Source organism: Pleurodeles waltl, chromosome 1_1 (genome assembly GCF_031143425.1).
Source record: "Pleurodeles waltl isolate 20211129_DDA chromosome 1_1, aPleWal1.hap1.20221129, whole genome shotgun sequence".
NCBI classification, from domain to species: Eukaryota; Metazoa; Chordata; class Amphibia; order Caudata; family Salamandridae; genus Pleurodeles; species Pleurodeles waltl.
Window position 1 is genome coordinate 439,640,701 of NC_090436.1, and position 16,020 is coordinate 439,656,720.

At 40.7% G+C, this 16,020-nt stretch overlaps 2 protein-coding genes across 2 annotated transcripts in view; one reads left to right on the forward strand and one right to left on the reverse strand.

The window, feature by feature from the left end:
• AK6 (adenylate kinase 6) overlaps nucleotides 1-10,940 on the reverse strand; it is a 35,093-nt gene extending 24,153 nt beyond the window's left edge. Inside the window, exons 1-4 of the mRNA XM_069224420.1 lie at nucleotides 10,806-10,940; nucleotides 2,101-2,193; nucleotides 849-907; nucleotides 601-746 (exon numbers count right to left, since the gene is read on the reverse strand). Of these exons, the coding sequence (XP_069080521.1) occupies nucleotides 601-746; nucleotides 849-907; nucleotides 2,101-2,193; nucleotides 10,806-10,854 (347 nt within the window). The 5' untranslated portion in view covers nucleotides 10,855-10,940. The remainder of the gene's footprint in view (nucleotides 1-600; nucleotides 747-848; nucleotides 908-2,100; nucleotides 2,194-10,805) is intronic.
• Nucleotides 10,941-11,443: 503 nt separating this feature from the next.
• The window catches only part of RAD17 (RAD17 checkpoint clamp loader component), a 278,159-nt gene continuing 273,582 nt past the window's right edge, over nucleotides 11,444-16,020 (forward strand). The window contains exon 1 of the mRNA XM_069224406.1: nucleotides 11,444-11,580. The gene's annotated coding sequence lies outside the window, so the exon portion shown is untranslated. The remainder of the gene's footprint in view (nucleotides 11,581-16,020) is intronic.

Here is a 16,020-nt window from a genome sequence, read left to right on the forward strand (position 1 = left end):
TTTCCAGAACAAGGTGCGCTTCACATCAGTATGTGTCAATTTTGGAAATCAATAGGCAATATTTTGAGCCCTTCCTCCACATCACTGAGATGAAGGTCTATTGGATCGGGCCATTGTTCCAAAGCCATGCTGTTGTAGTGGTCCAATTAATAAGCAAAAACAGACTCTCACCGTGTTTCTGCACATTTATTAAACAACAATAATAAAACTGTGGGAATCAGGGACAACCCTACTGAAGTTTTCTAGTCTACTAATTTGAGAAGTGAGCAAACGTCTGCTGTGCACAGAGAATAATAAAATGCACATGTGCACTGCACCATTGCTATGAACCCTTTTGTGATACAGGTTATCATCAATATTTTAAAAACCGTAGAACGTTGGAAAGGTATATTGCAAATAAACATCAGCACTTCCACTGAAAGGTTATTCCATTGCACTGCCACAAGTGCGCCCTATCTCTCTCACAGGAAAGTCTTGTATCCTGGCCATGATTCAAACATTTCATACAGAAGGCAGAGACTATAAGAAATCAGAGCTTTAAGCATTCTTAATTTTGATATTATAACCATCATGCACAATTTACAGTGCACCAGTTCCTACCTGCTCTCCAATCTCTCATACAGCACAGTATTGTCAGTGCGGAGCACAAATACTATCTGAAACCACCGCTCTGGAAAGAAATCACAGCCATGATAATCAACTATCATTCCCCCTGTAGACATCCTGTCTTCGAGTTCATCAATCACCTGTAAAAAAGGCAGAAAAAGAATGAAAACGGTATTATTATAATAATATAAATATCAAACAAACAAAATCAGAATGAATATTTGTTTAGAAGAAGTACTCACTCTGTCTTCATCTAGAACGGGGCAATCATATTCTTCATCGTAACCTTCATATAATTCACCTGCAAAAGATAAAGGCCATTATGATTTCAAGCATGACTGACTTCCAAGTTTCCATACCTATGTAATTATCTACCATGAACACTGCACCTTGCCAAATGCACTTTCCTCCCAGCCCAGGGAGCAGTACGTAGAAGTATTGATGTGAACAGCTCTTCCAAAAAGAAACAAGCAGTAAAACAACTACTACCACGTAATTACAAATCAGGAATCTTCCAACAAAAATACAAATAGAACTAAACACCCCACCAAGATGCTACAAGCAAAGTTAAGTTCCAACGAACTACCAGCATTGACATGTCTGCTTATTGCCTTGCCCACAAGTACTCGTCTACAGCCTCCACCAAACACAGGTTGCCAATAGCCGCAGTCTTAAGAACTCCAAGCATTTTACAAGACTGCTGCCATCACCTCCAAACAGCCATCTACCACAAAACCTAACATTTACATTTCTGTTACCTCCTTCTCCTAAGCTACTCACCCTGCCAACAAATACAGAGGTGGGAACAATCATAGCCACTCCTACCAAACACAATTTTAACTAAACATCAATTTTAATTTAAAAAAAAAATACAAAAAAATAGATATACTTAGATTCCCACACAAACTTAAAAATGTAACGCTGTCTATTGGTACATTTTGAACAAAGAAATATCACATAAAATCCTTCTTAAAGGTTTCAGCCACAGGACAATGTGTTCAAAGAAATTCAGTCTTCCCAGTGCAAGCTTGCTAACATGTCAAATGAATTTTAAAAAAAAATCCACACCAAGCAAATACGTTGTTGCACCTTTAACTCACCCATCTACCCTTAACGACATAATTACCCGAAATTAGAGCATTTCTCTGGAAGACTGTTGCACCAAGAACTCACAATAAGGTGCAGAACACATTTATTGAAAAAAAGTTATTGTCAAAGCCGATCTATGGCGTTCGAGGTGGCAAGTGTCTCTCTAAATATTTAGGTCATCCTTTCCATCTTCGAGACAAGAACCTACAGCACAACTCTATGTAGTCGATCACCCGGGCTCCACTGATGTCCTGTTTAAGTTGAGAATTGACTCATTTCCTCAGCCAGGCTCACATTAGATGGCCGTTTTCACATTTCATCAAGATCAAAAGTGTAGGTGAAGATAACAAGGGCAATGATAGGAAAAGAAAGTGTTTGCAAAGAAGCAGTCCTGGTTCGACGTACCTTCTTTTGCAAGATCGCTCACACTGATGTATGTTAGTCCTGTACGTTCTGCCAATTCTTTACCGAGAGTGGTTTTTCCAACACCTGGTGTACCTGCAAAACAAAGAGGTAAATAATATCTAGTTGCTGGGAACAGGAGCGGATGTGCCTAAATATTAGTTTTATCTGACTTTACAACAAAGCTCACAGACCAAGTAAATATCTAGTTAGGTAGCATGCGGTAGCGATAAATACTTTATATTGTTATTTAGGGTCTTTATTACTTTAATGGTGAAGCCCTTAAACATTAGTGCTAAGTTCATAATGGAGCTTTTCTCCACCCTTACACAACTTATTCATTTTAACTTAAGCTTTTGTTTATCTCTTTTTGTACAAATCAAATTTGAAATTAGTTGTTGCGTTAGATCCACACACCCTTGAAAGCATCTTAAATCTCTACAGTTAAACGTTACAAACAAAAGCACTTATCTACAGACTAACCATATAGTAATACTGAGGAGATACCAAGTGATTGAACACTGGAAAAGGCAGGGATGACACAGGACATTCGTAACCGTATCCTTTCACAGTTTCAGAAGCCTTAAAGGAAATACAGTTAGACTAGCCAGTTGGAATACAGGGGTTAGTTGAGTAATGAGTTGTGTGTAAATGGTGCACCACAGACATCACATAACCACTAGTATGACTCGATTAGAAGTACAAAATAGTATTCCTCAGGAGCACCCTGTACACAAATATCCAAACTATATATCACTCTGTAGGTCTTAAAACCCGTAACGAATTGTCATTGTGTGCCATTGCACAACACGCAGATATCATGGGCGCTGAACAATACTTATGGGTGAAATAGGTTTCATTTTATTAGATGTGTTAAATACGTCAAAATATTAATTGTTTATCAAATGCCATGAACAAGTTGATTTAATAAAAACGAATATGAATAATCACTGTACAATTTGAATGTGGCTACAGTCAATTGAATTCCCTGAAAAAAACGTGCTTTTTCTGCAAAACCTGTGGGCTGTACTGCAAGTTTTAGACAATCGAAGTACTTCGCATTGGCTGTACTTTGTGTTCAAGAAACTGAGCGTACTTCAAGTGATGAAGCTGCAATATGAAATAATTTACGTCTCTATGGATAGGTACCACACAGGAGAATTTAAGAATACAATTTGTACTGGGCAAATTAGTAGTCCATACAATTTAAGACATAAGATGGGATATATAATATGAACATTTGTGTGGAAACTGCCTCTGACAACTGGATCAAATAAGCTCATGACTAAGCAGATGGGCTCAGGATCTCTAGCCCCTGGCTTTAGTCAGGTGTGCCAATGTAGTGGCAGAGTGGCATACATGGGTACTGCTCGGTCAGTGAGCTCACTACACTTCAAGGCAGGCAGGAAGCACTTCTGAACAGGAAGTATACAGTGCACACAGAATAACAATGCCAGGTATGCCAATGGTGACGACAGTCTATTGATTGTCCTAGTTATGTGATAATGATGTAATAAACTAACAAGAAAGCAGATTCTATATGGATAACATGCCAAGATTGGTATGATGTGTGTTTGTTCCACTAACGCATTAGTGTGGATCCTGGTTTAGCTCTGTCCTTCACTAAATGAACAGTATTGTGCCCTCTAGTACCGGCACCAATTGCTAGAGAGCATCTTACTCTCACGGCACAGGCCCTGCGCCTGCCTGCTGCCAAGTCATCTTAGGTTCTACTGTAGTAAAAGGATCAGCTTAGGTGTCGGAATATACATGCAGCTAACGGCAGCAATTGACAATAAGCATTTGCAATGTAATGTGTCTTGTGTTTGCTTGAGTTAGAGTTATTAGCATTGTAAACTCCTAACTGGACTTATCTTGCCACATAAATTGAAAATGAAAACTAGAACAGTTGACATAAGCAAGTCAATTCAGAGCGCCACGGCGACCATCAGCATGAGTGCAAAGGAGAGAGACAAAAGGAAAAATAAGTTCTCTCGCAGTCAAACGTAACGGCAAATGTGCAATTATTCATGTAACAAGGTCGGTGTCCAAGGCAGTAACAAAACTGCCCCAAGTAGGGACAAACGTAAAATATTTACCAATAACACAGGATTTTTGAAAGGCAAGCCCACGAACGAGTGATCGTGACGGGCGTGGCTAAAAGCCCACAGATAGATTACAACTGGCCAGAGCACTTGTGCGCTCGACCTAATAATGAAGACCTGATCCAAGACCCTCAGCAACTTCTGAAGTTTTCATCTCAGTAGAAGAAAGTGAAAAAAACAGGAGGATGCCGATATGTAAGCTTCTTTATAGTGCCCAGCTGGGTCAGCGGGCTTTCATTTTCAGCATATCATGAGGTGTAATCCCCTCATGTGTATTAACTGGGATGAGAACGAGTGACTTGGAAGTAATGAACGAGTTTCACATTTGAAAAGGGCCAATTTGAGTTATCGCAAATTGCTACTTGGTAAGCAAACAAGCTGTCTGCCTTCCAGGGCCTACGGATCCATGTAGGATGGCCACCTTTCCCAGAAAAAAAAAAAAGAAAAAAAAAATACCGGCCATTTGTTTAAGTAATGTTTTTTTGAAAGGGCCAAGAGCTTCTAAATCTAGCTTTGTGTCACTGTTATTTGCTGGCCATGTTGGGCCTGGCACTGTGGCAGCACATGAAACTATGTACCTTACATGTTTAAAATGGCATGTCCTCTGCCATTTTATCCTTGTTTGTTCTGCACCTTCTAACTTTTTTTAAAGTGTTTTGTCAGTGGTAACGGTTTAGGAATCTTATTTACCAGTTAAAAAAAATCAATCGCCCTGCTAAGCAAATTAAATGGTGGCTGTGGAATAGCAGAAAAGTGAGAGTGGGAGTGGAAGGTGTGAGAGTGGATGAAAGTGATACAAGACATGTGACAGGGGAAGAGGGCAAAATAGCTGTTTTGGTGATTCTAAGGTGGGTGGTTCCGGATCATTGGGAATTGGTCAAAGGATAAGCAAGAGAGAAGTGTAGTTTGGGTACAAAAAAAATGTGTGGGCAGAAGGAAAGCTAAAGTTGGGAACATTTGGAGTTTGAGGAAGGTGAGGACGAGAGTGGGGGCAGAGATGGACGTTTACAAAAGGCGAACTACTGAGGATTACTGGAGGTTGGGAACAGAGAGCGGTTGACCGGGACGGAGGTGTGCCAAGGAAAGAACAACACAGAGGGGAAGATGAAAGGAGTGATAGGTGGAGAAATCTTGGAGTATTCAGTATATTAAGAGGGTGTGAGAATCAGCTGGGGAGGATTGAAGAGAAACAGTAATAGAGAGAATGAAGGTTAGATGTGAGGGAAAAGGTACGGAAGAAAAAGTGAGGTTGAAGAAGAGAAATCTAGGGTTTGGAAAGCTGTGCCGATAGAGAAAAAAGTAAGTAGGAGTAAACGGTGAGGGTAGATAAGAATATTCAGCAGTGTAGGAATTGGGACCAGGGGAGATATATAAAAGATAGCAAAAAAGGAAGAGTGAAAAAACTAAGATTTATTTTATTGATTTCACTTTCGTCAACATGTTCTTCATTGTTGTACGCTAAACATTTCTTAATAGATGGGATGTTATCTCACTTCTGCATATGAAGATACTGTCCGAGACAGGCAATGTGTGAAAATTATCAATAGAATTGTAACATGTGTTTCTTATAGAGTATTTAATTTGTATCTGGTTGTGATTTTCCAAAAAACCTTTGTAAGATGTAACTTGCCAAAGTTCAATTGCCTCGCTTTCTAGGATTGCTCTAGGCCAAAGTCCATGTAATGTCGGTCACTTCTGGTGGGATCAAAGGTTGTATCTCTCTCTTCCTGGGATGCCACTAAATCAGAGGTCTTGCAGTCACTTCCTGTGACGTCATCTAGGTGATCAAACGCCAAGTGATATCACTTCCGCTACCCCTATCATTTTGATGAATTGACACCCACGGTCGTGGCAAGGCACATTCAGTGTGCTACGATGTGAAGAGCAAGCTCAGTAGAGGGGCTTTTCCAGCACATAATGCCTCACATCAAGGATCAAGTAATTCCGTCTGTGGAAGTTATTATATAGCTGAGAACATTTGACGGGCAAATGCAGCACAGCTGGGACATTAACTGACTCCACACCAAGCAGAGAAACAATAAAATGACTTCAGTGTAACCTTGCTAGAAGTTTCTCAGGCTCCAGGTCGAAATATGATATGTGGACCTCTGTATGCGATGTACACTAATAATAATCAGTTATATAGAATATGATACACACTACCGATTTCTTAACCACATAACGAGTTATTAATACTACCCTTTAGAAACCACCTTATCAACTTTTTAGTCATGAAAGTTGCAGCTAAAAAAACTCCTGCCATTTAAATCCACCCCGCTCAGGATAAATGGAGATTTTTTTTTTTTTTAACTGAGACCTTACTAACTCGGTCGTTTTACATTGCTCATAACTTACGACGCTGCCAGTAACAGACGGATCGCTACAACAAAGGCTTGTGAACCCATTGAGCTATTTTAAATAAACTACAAACCACTGACCCTCACATAGCTCTATAGCTGCCACATTAACTCTCTGATGATACTAACCTGTGGCACTGACATGTGACCTCGCCAGCAGCGTTCTTCTCGAGGGCTTCACAGCCATATGACAGATTTCTAATACACTTAGTTCATTTTCTCTCCGTTTAGCAACAGATCTCAAAATAATTTAATGGAATAACTACCTCTTTAAGTTAAAGGCCTTTTGATGTACACTTATGTTCTCTGACATGCAATTTTCCACAAACATAATCTCTCGCTATATGCTCTACATACATATTAAGCAAATTCTACACGTCAAAATACAGTGTAACCAATAAAGTATCATAGCTGCCTAACCTAGAGCATCACGGGTGAAACAAATTGCAGCTAACATATTTCACAATCCAACGCGTTCTCTAGTTTGACTCTTTGAACTGTGCAGCCACCGGTCTCTTGAATGTGGAGACTTTTAGCAAGTTTGAAGCCAGACACAGGATGTAAAACGTTTCAATGGGTAATTGTTAGGCATGGGAATTTCCATTCATAAGAGTCCTGGTTTCTTATAAATTAGAGTGGAAAACAACTGCACAAAATGGTAAAGCCATACTAGTAACTTAGAAAACAAGCATTTGTAATGCAATAGGTTTCGCACATTTCAAACAAGTTAATTGTCATCTTTTGACAGTGCCCACGAGCAAATACAGGGAAAATAAAATTAAAACGAACATGATCACGCTGTGTAAAACCTTGAATTTGCAAAGGAGGGCTAGGATAAACAATAAAATAAACATGTAGTCATGAAAAGCGCATGATTACTACCCAGCGAGATAGCGCTGCGTATGAAATAAAAATAAAAAGTAGTTCCGAAACAATACAGAAAAGATAGAGCCTCTTATGTTTTCACTAGTTGGCCGGTGCGCTCGAGGAGGGCTAAACACTGGAAAAGGCATGACATATGAATGCCTTTCACTAATGAAGTCAAGCGAATTTTGAAGGGCAAGCCCACAAACCAATGAAAGTGATGGGCGTGGTTAAAAGCCCACAGAGAGATTACAACAGGGGCCAGAGCGCTTGTGCGCTCGGCCCTAAGAAGCAACTGTGCTGAACCACATGAATAGGGAAACTAAGGGGGGAAGGGGGTGCACATGTACATCTACACATTAGAATGAAGATAGTTCTGCTGCCTTTGAAAAGCTACCTTGAAGTAGGTAACTGGCAGAGCCAGTCTGAGCCAGCAACCAAGGAAACAGCTGGTATTTTTATGGTTACTTTATTTTTTTCCTAACAAAATGATTTTAGAACAAAATAAAGAAGCTGGAGCCCCAACATCAACATTTGTGCGCTGCTGCTGGTAGCAGTACTTATTTGCAGTTCGAAGGAATCAAATGTTCACCTGGGATGCAGCTTATCTATTTTTTTAATTGTTTGCATATAGCCAAAAGTTTTGAAATTGATATTATTTCGGACATTTCTCCACAGGAAATGAGAGAGAAGCATCAGGCACAATATGGGTATTTCACCTGGAGAGCATTTTCTGAGGAGAAACTGCTTTACTTCATTCTTGGCAAAGGAAGAAGAAGCTGGTCCTGTCTTTGCACAAGGTGTCCCCGAATGGGGGAAGAGGGGGTTCTATCTTGCTAAACCCCACCCTAATCTGTTTCCAGGTTCTCCATCTGTGGAGATAACAGTAAAGGAGTGAAGTCGGATTTTAGATTAGAGAAAGATCTAGCTGCAATGATGTGTACTGGGAGACCCAGTCCCTGTACAAGAGAGAAAGTCCCAACACCAGATCACGACATAAAGAAGGTTTTAGACCTACTAAGCCAGCCTAACTTACCGTAGCCTAGTGGACTACAGAAAAAATTCTTCAACATTTCAGATCATGGGCTTTGGCATCACAACTATATGTCGGATTGGACTGCAGCTCCATCTACTATGATATCCTTGTAGTGGGGTATGAACCATGTCCATGCACTGCTGACTGCCATCATCGCTCTCCGCCCTCTAACCTTCAGGGCTTCTTACACTCAAAATGTTTAAATTGAAGAGTTTCGTTATAACACTGCTTCCCTTCCACACGCCCCAACATACACAAATTTGATAAAACTCTGTAAGTATGTGCTATAGGTTCCACCTCCTTCATTACACAGCCCCAGTGCTGGCCGTCGCTCCTTCAACAAGTAAAAGACTGCAAACATTACATAATTATATTTTCAGATATACTGAAACAATAACAGTATAGTAACACAAGTGGCATTGAAAGTATTTGAATTGTCATTAGATGAAAGTTGATATGTCTTGCTAACGTCACCCTCCCCCACACGATTACAAAAAAAAAATATATACAAAGAAATACGACTATAAACTGTACCCATTACTCCCCTATATCCATAATGCCAACGCAGAGTGCTCTGGTCCATTCTTGAGCCAACAACTGGCTGTTTTGCCCCAATCATCATTTACACAGGAATGCCCTGGCTACTGCTAGGACCTCAGGGGCACAACCTACATTCTTAGCACATCACTGCACAGACACCGACATCCAACACAAGATGTGAACTAAGCAAAGGACGTGTACCAATTCAAATAGCCATGCTGATGCAACACCTAAGGGCCTATTCATCTCTGCTATGCTCATGTAAAAGACATTTTTATTATATTAATCAATGAGCTCAGCCGTAATGCTTTAACGAATGTGAACTCAAAGGCATACATCCCTTGATTGCAGTGTGCTGAGTGTTATACGACTATCCACAAATCCTCGGAAGTAATTGCTGGCTTAATAATGCAATCTGACTCGCAAACAAAAACTATGGAAACTCTGACACATACCCATGTCCTATACAACCAAACCTAATACTACTAACATTTTAGACCACGCCTTGCACCATCACACGCACAGCATCAAAACATACAGTTGTCAATGCGATCTTCTAAAAAACGTACAGAGATCATTGTATAAGACACTCCAACGTGACCGACCACAATACCCACCCCTGGGAAACAAAATATTCATAAAGCCAATTAAACATCGCAGAACACTCCCACGCCTTTTACACATCACTATAATTCCAAAATAAAACAGAATACAAGACAATCCAATCATAACAAATACAAAGACCCATTCCATCGTCTGCGGCTCAAGCATATCACTTTTAGCCAGACATTACCAGAACTTATCACAGGAGTACATTCAAGATTATCTTCCAGGCTATGGCTAATCACCACAATAGGGTAACAAGATTTTTTGTGAAAAAAAATACAGTTTATTCAATAAAGCAGATCCTCAGATTGTAAAGACCAAAATAATTACGAGCAAAGCCAAACACAGCAGGGCCATATAACGATCATCCTCATACCAAGTTAGGGTAAAGAGTCGTCTGAGATGTTCCGGACAGTCCTGGTTTTCAGAGGACTGTCCCGGCGTCCCGATGTGTACCCCCCCCCCCCCCCCCCATTTTCAATAAAATGCCCTTTTTGGGACAAAGATAGTCATTCTGCAAAAGCAGAAATGAAACTATGCTCTTCTGTCAAGAGACACCTCTAACGCGATTTAATGTATTATCTGCTTCTTTCATGCAGCACAGGAGGAGCTCGGGTACAGGCTTGCAGAAGGCGGCAAGTGGGAAGTAGACCATGGGGCTAAGGGTGTAGGATCTGGCACAGCGAATGTTATATAACGTAGCCTTGTAAATACGTGTGGAAAAAACTATACATACGTGCACCAGAGACAAGGACCACCCCTCACAAGAGACCAATAAGCCACACTCCCCAACACGAGGTATTATTTGGAATCTCCACTATGGTCAACGAGACAACCAGGCGCTAGGAAGCCGTGGAATGCTCTACAAAGTCTGATAACGTATCATAATTATGAAATAAGTTCAATGATTATGAGATAAGATCAATGATTTCAAAAGGTTTGCAGAGAAGTTTTCTAATCAATCGACAACAGTCATTTTAGACTGTCTGCAATTAATTGGCTACAAGTCTTTGGAACGGTGGGATTCGTTTCGAGGAGAGGCAGTCGAACGATGCCAGCCAGCCTCCAGACGTAACACAAAATCCAGGGATTCGATGCAGACCCACCCCTTCCACGTTATTAGCTTCGCAAAGTAAAACACAACCTGCCGCGAACTAGCGTCACACCGCCAGATATTTGTACAGAAAGTCACACTCTCACCAGTGAGCAGAATATTGGGAGCTTTCTGGAATCCGTTCAACGCCGCCATATTACTCCCAATCTAATCAGCTCCTGTAAAACACGCGCAAGCACAGTTTCCTAACTACGGCGAAAGAGGGCTTTACAAACCAAAAAGCGTGCTTTCGGCCGTCAGCTAACTTTAAGGTGGCTTGGCAGTTGCCTGCAGCCAATGCAGTGAGCTCCTTTCGCTTCTCCCGCACTCACTGTTGGCTCAGTGCGTTTCGCCACACGACAGAACGTCTCCACTCTTAGGGAACGATTTATGAAGTGTACATATACCATCACTAATTAAGGTATGTCAGGATTCCAGAGGGTCAATGTATTGCTGTGAACTGGGAGCTCATGAACTTAATAAAGTATGTACCACCTTATGCTATTGTAGGCCACATTTTTTAAATGGTAAGCTACTTGTATTGGCAGATAATATCAACGTGAAGGTTGGCAGTTGCCGCCAACTCCTTGGGCTTCTAGAAAGTGGAATGTCGCTCTCGTGTAGCTATGCGACAGTTCACCACCACAAGATGGCTGCCGCGTTATCCTGCCTCGTTTCTTTGACGCCAGTCCTGTTCCGTGTAGTTCGGCTGCGCCGCTGTGACGTCATGTGTACGCGCCGTTCCGTGAGCAGGACCCGTAGTTGGTTGTTGCCGGTGTGTTTGACGGCTTTGGTGGATTGTTGTAGCAGTTACCTTATTGTAAGGAGGCTACCTGTCAGGAACTTAACGAGAGGAGACATTTACAAAAGACTACCATAGAGGTGAGAGTTAGACGCGCCAGCCGGGTGCACTTTTATGGGGCTAAGTGTGATTTTGACAGGCGTTGCCAAGGATTTTTCCAACTCGCAACTAACTCGAAGAAAGTCCTAACCCTGTATGGCATTTAGTTGTTTTACGGGTGCCTTTAAAGCTCCTCCAACTCTATAGAGTCACGGCATCCCCTCTAATGTCATGTTTGTGCCCATTATCCTCTTACCTTTCCGTGTATTGCGACTTTTCCCCATTTAAGAATAATCTCAACGTAGGCCCAGCATTGACTCGGTGACAATGACAACTTATTCTTTATTGTTTTTGTTAACACCCTACCAAAGTTACTTGCAAACTTACAAATAGCTATTATATCCATAGAACGCATAAAATCAGTAAACTGTACAGATTCACACAACAAAAACCATTAATACTAACTTAATTCCCCCTAATAATCCGTACAATTACACATCAATAAAATAACGCGTAGGGTTTCTAAAAACAATAAAATACATAAATTCCCATTCATCTTGGTGGAATTGGTAGGAATCTAACTTCATTAGTAAAAAATAAACCCATTTATGGAATAAAATAATACAACTATCGTACCACCTACTTCAAAGTGCCGACTAAACACGGCTGAGCGCTCTTGTAGGTCCGTCCTTTTCTGTTAATTGTAGAATCACTTGCTCACGTAGCGATAGATATTTCATCAATTTGCAGTTCATTTGAGGATCGGATGGGTCAAGACGTTTTGTTATGGTAGCCCTACATGTGCGGATGCCTCCTTCATTAAAGCTCTTCTGTAACAAAGTGACACATGCCTTTTGTAGATAGGGGCATGTGCATATCAAACGTATAATGCCTTCCTTCATGTGTCCACAAAGTCTACATGTTTTGGCACCACTACATTTCCAGAACAATTGGTCGGCCTGTGTTGGTAAACCGCCAAAACGGATTGCCATCAACCTCCTTTCTAGATGGACTGAGAATGTGAAACTTAAATATGTTGCTTGATTAGGCTATCATAGTGTTTAAGCACCATCCAAGCGTGTGAACGTTGGCTGAAGCTATTCTTATCAACATTGACACAGTGCATTTGGGAAGTGATTGGCAAAGTGTGATTACATTTGTATATGGAGCTTGTGCATGTCCTTATGTGGGGTAGCGTGCTACCTGTCCTCAAAAATCTATCGACAATTGGCCATGGAAAGGAATTACTGTATAAGTGCAATTGTAAATCACAACGTTGTGGTACAAGCGTGTCTGATCTGTCAGTTTAATAAAAGTGGGAAACTCTGAAACCAGAAGACCCGGTTCTCAATTCGGGCTTAACCATTTTATAAAATTGTGTGATCTTTGACATATTCTTATACCTCACTATATATTCTTTAATTATCTGCCAAAATCCGGGAAAATCTAGACTTAAATTTATTCAATCTGAAATATGGAAGAAAATTAATCCGTAAACACATGCGCCTAGTTTTCCTTGTTTTGGTCTACCATGGCAGCATTGCATATTATTTGCCAAATCCATTTTTACTGCTCAAAGTTGTTATCGACCTTTAGTATAGCTTTGCAAGTGGGCCCTTGATTAATTGTGCATACATAGTAAGTGCTGTGTGTTAGTGGAGAAAACCGGTCGCTTGATGCAATTAAGTGAATTGATCAATCAAATACCTCTGTTGTCCCATTTCAGTGACTCATATAATGTTATCCATGCGTCTCAATTCACCCGCATTTGTGGTTTGCGCTCACCTTAGAATCATTTTCACTTTTCCAACATGCCAAATGCTCCCATATGCGTTAGTGGTGTCAGTTTCCATCTCCTGAAGATTGTTAACCTCTAATTAATTCAGTAGGATCACTTGCAACAAACCCTTCAGTTCATTGTTCTCTAGGGCACAAGTCCTAAAATAAGAAGTGGGGGGACTAACCAAGTTAGGAAGTATACAAGTGACATCATGGCGCATGACATCACATCACAAGAAGTGACATCAGCTCTTAACACCTCAGATATATTTATAGCAGTTCTATGACAAGTACATTTGAGAGCATTATTAGATTTTATGAGTGAGATTTAGCATTGGGTTTGTGCCAAAAAGTGATGCAACACAAAATCTGGGCCTCAATGTATACATTTATTTTAAAAATCTCTGCCACAAGGAAATTGGCAACAAGGAGAAACATGGTAGTAAATCTGTTTTGCTCAGTTGGTTGCAGAGTCTGTATTTTAAAATACCTTATGGGGTTATGATGCCTGCTGCAGAGACCTTTGTGTGACAGTAAACCGCAGGGAATAATAATAATGGTAAGATAACTCTGGCGGTTAACACATTTGCTGGAAAGATGTGTGTTTTGTCTAGCCTCAGTTTTGGGTCAAAGAAGCATAGATTTAATGTGTCTCAAAGCTCATCTTGTAATACGCAGATGACAGGTTTTTATTTTATGTAGCTAAGTTAGTGGGTTACTGCTTTCAACACAAAGAACCTTTTGTTAATTTCAGTTCCTAAATTGTAATCCTTCTAACATAGCACAGTGAGCAATGAAGGGCATGTGACTCCTACACCTTGTACCCCTCACTGTCTTATGTAACACAACCTGTACATTGAATTACACATATGATTCTTGTCAATGTATGATTTTTAATTATGATGTAAAGCGCTCTGATACACTGCATTGGGATGTGTAGCAGTATAAAAGAAATAAAACAAAAATAGTGGTATTTAAATCGTTATTTGCGCAAACACTGGAACAGATCAACGTAGTTGACATTCCTATAGTGTATGCATATCTCATATTTAAAGGGACTGAACAAAGTCAAATGTATGGCTCTCTTAAGTACCAGTGAAGTGATAAGCTATGTACATTTATTTACCCTCCAATGCATTTACGTGTGAGGCTCCAGATAACTCCCAGCCACAATACTCGAACAAAAGGAGGTCTTATGGCCCCTCAGCTTCATTCTTTGTCTTGGGTCAGCAGGAAAGCCCCCTCCTCACCTGCATATTGCTGCCTGGAATGGGATGAATTCAGCACATCTTAGTTGGGTCTAACTTCTCAGCCACTGTGTGAAAATAGTGGGAGGACGTGGTCTACCCACATGTATCCCCAACTTGTGCCTTGCTGTTCTCTAAAGCTTCGAGGAGCATGTTTTTTGTCACAAACATATGCTGACCTAAAATCAAAGCAAACCGCTTAAAATCTGGCAGTGATAAAAATGTGTTTCACGACTCACTCAATTTTGTTCTGGTGTGTGAGCATACACATAGTAAATTCATAATAACTGTGACTGTTTGGGCTGCTAACAGAATATACATTCAGAAAATGGTGTTCTAGTTGAGCAATCGGTGGGACGCCATAGTCCCAGGTCCTCTGTAGCTATGTTTACGTGAGCATACAAAGAGTTGTCACTCGTCAGGTTAGCTGGCCCTTTACTATAAAGCCATCTGTGTGTTTGGAGTCTTTGGAAGTTAACATCATATTTCCCCTAGGAAGGAAACATGATACAAGCCGTGGTAATAAACACAGGCATGCTTTTAGGATAGGAGCTTCACTTAAAAGAAAGGACTAGAACCGAGGGGACCTGAGGGCTGCCAAGTATCAGTCCTCCTCTAGCCACCGGCAGGCAGGTTCCACAGAGCTCTCTGTGACAACCACTCCTCTCATTCAGGACACACCAAACCCAAAATTATAGAGAAGAGTTGTTATCCACGCCAGTTTCTTGGGTAAGCAATAAGTTAGTGATGCACAGTGAATAATCACTAATGGGAAATACCCCTTGGGCAAGTTATAGGTCAGCATGTGAGGATCTTAGATTTGGCAGAATGTGGAAAAGGTCTTTCTTTCCTTTAGACAATGGCCCATGGCTGACATTGTAAATCTTTCAGACCGTTAATAATAGAAAAACCTGTCATAGCTGGTGTCAAGGGGGTATATAGTGCAGTAATACGGTAACCGGATATATGCAGTCTAATTATTTTTTGTTATTTAAAACAGTTTCATAATGACATCTTCTAATGTCACACACACATGTGAGATAGCCTCGAGCTTCTGCTTAGTTCTTACTTGTAATATACAGTTGATTTTTTTTCTATTATTGAGTTCCAGCATTGAACAGTTCTATCAATATGATACAGAGCAACCATTCATTACATAACTGCTTTATGTGTACACAGTGTGTATGGAACCACTAGTCTATCGGCAATATGTCTACTGTTATTTTCAATCACTTTGGTTCAAACTCCTCTTCCCTGCCCATTTTGTGTCACTACACTAATGAAACCCGGATTGCTTTTAAAGACACCACTACTCTTGCTGCCGTCCACAATGGCCATGCCTCTTTTGCACTCCTAAAATCGCTTGCTGAAACATTGAGCTCCTCGTCATCAAGTCACTGACTCCAATCCCTCCCACCCAGTCGCACTCAGTCCCCAGGAGCCACTGCATCCTTC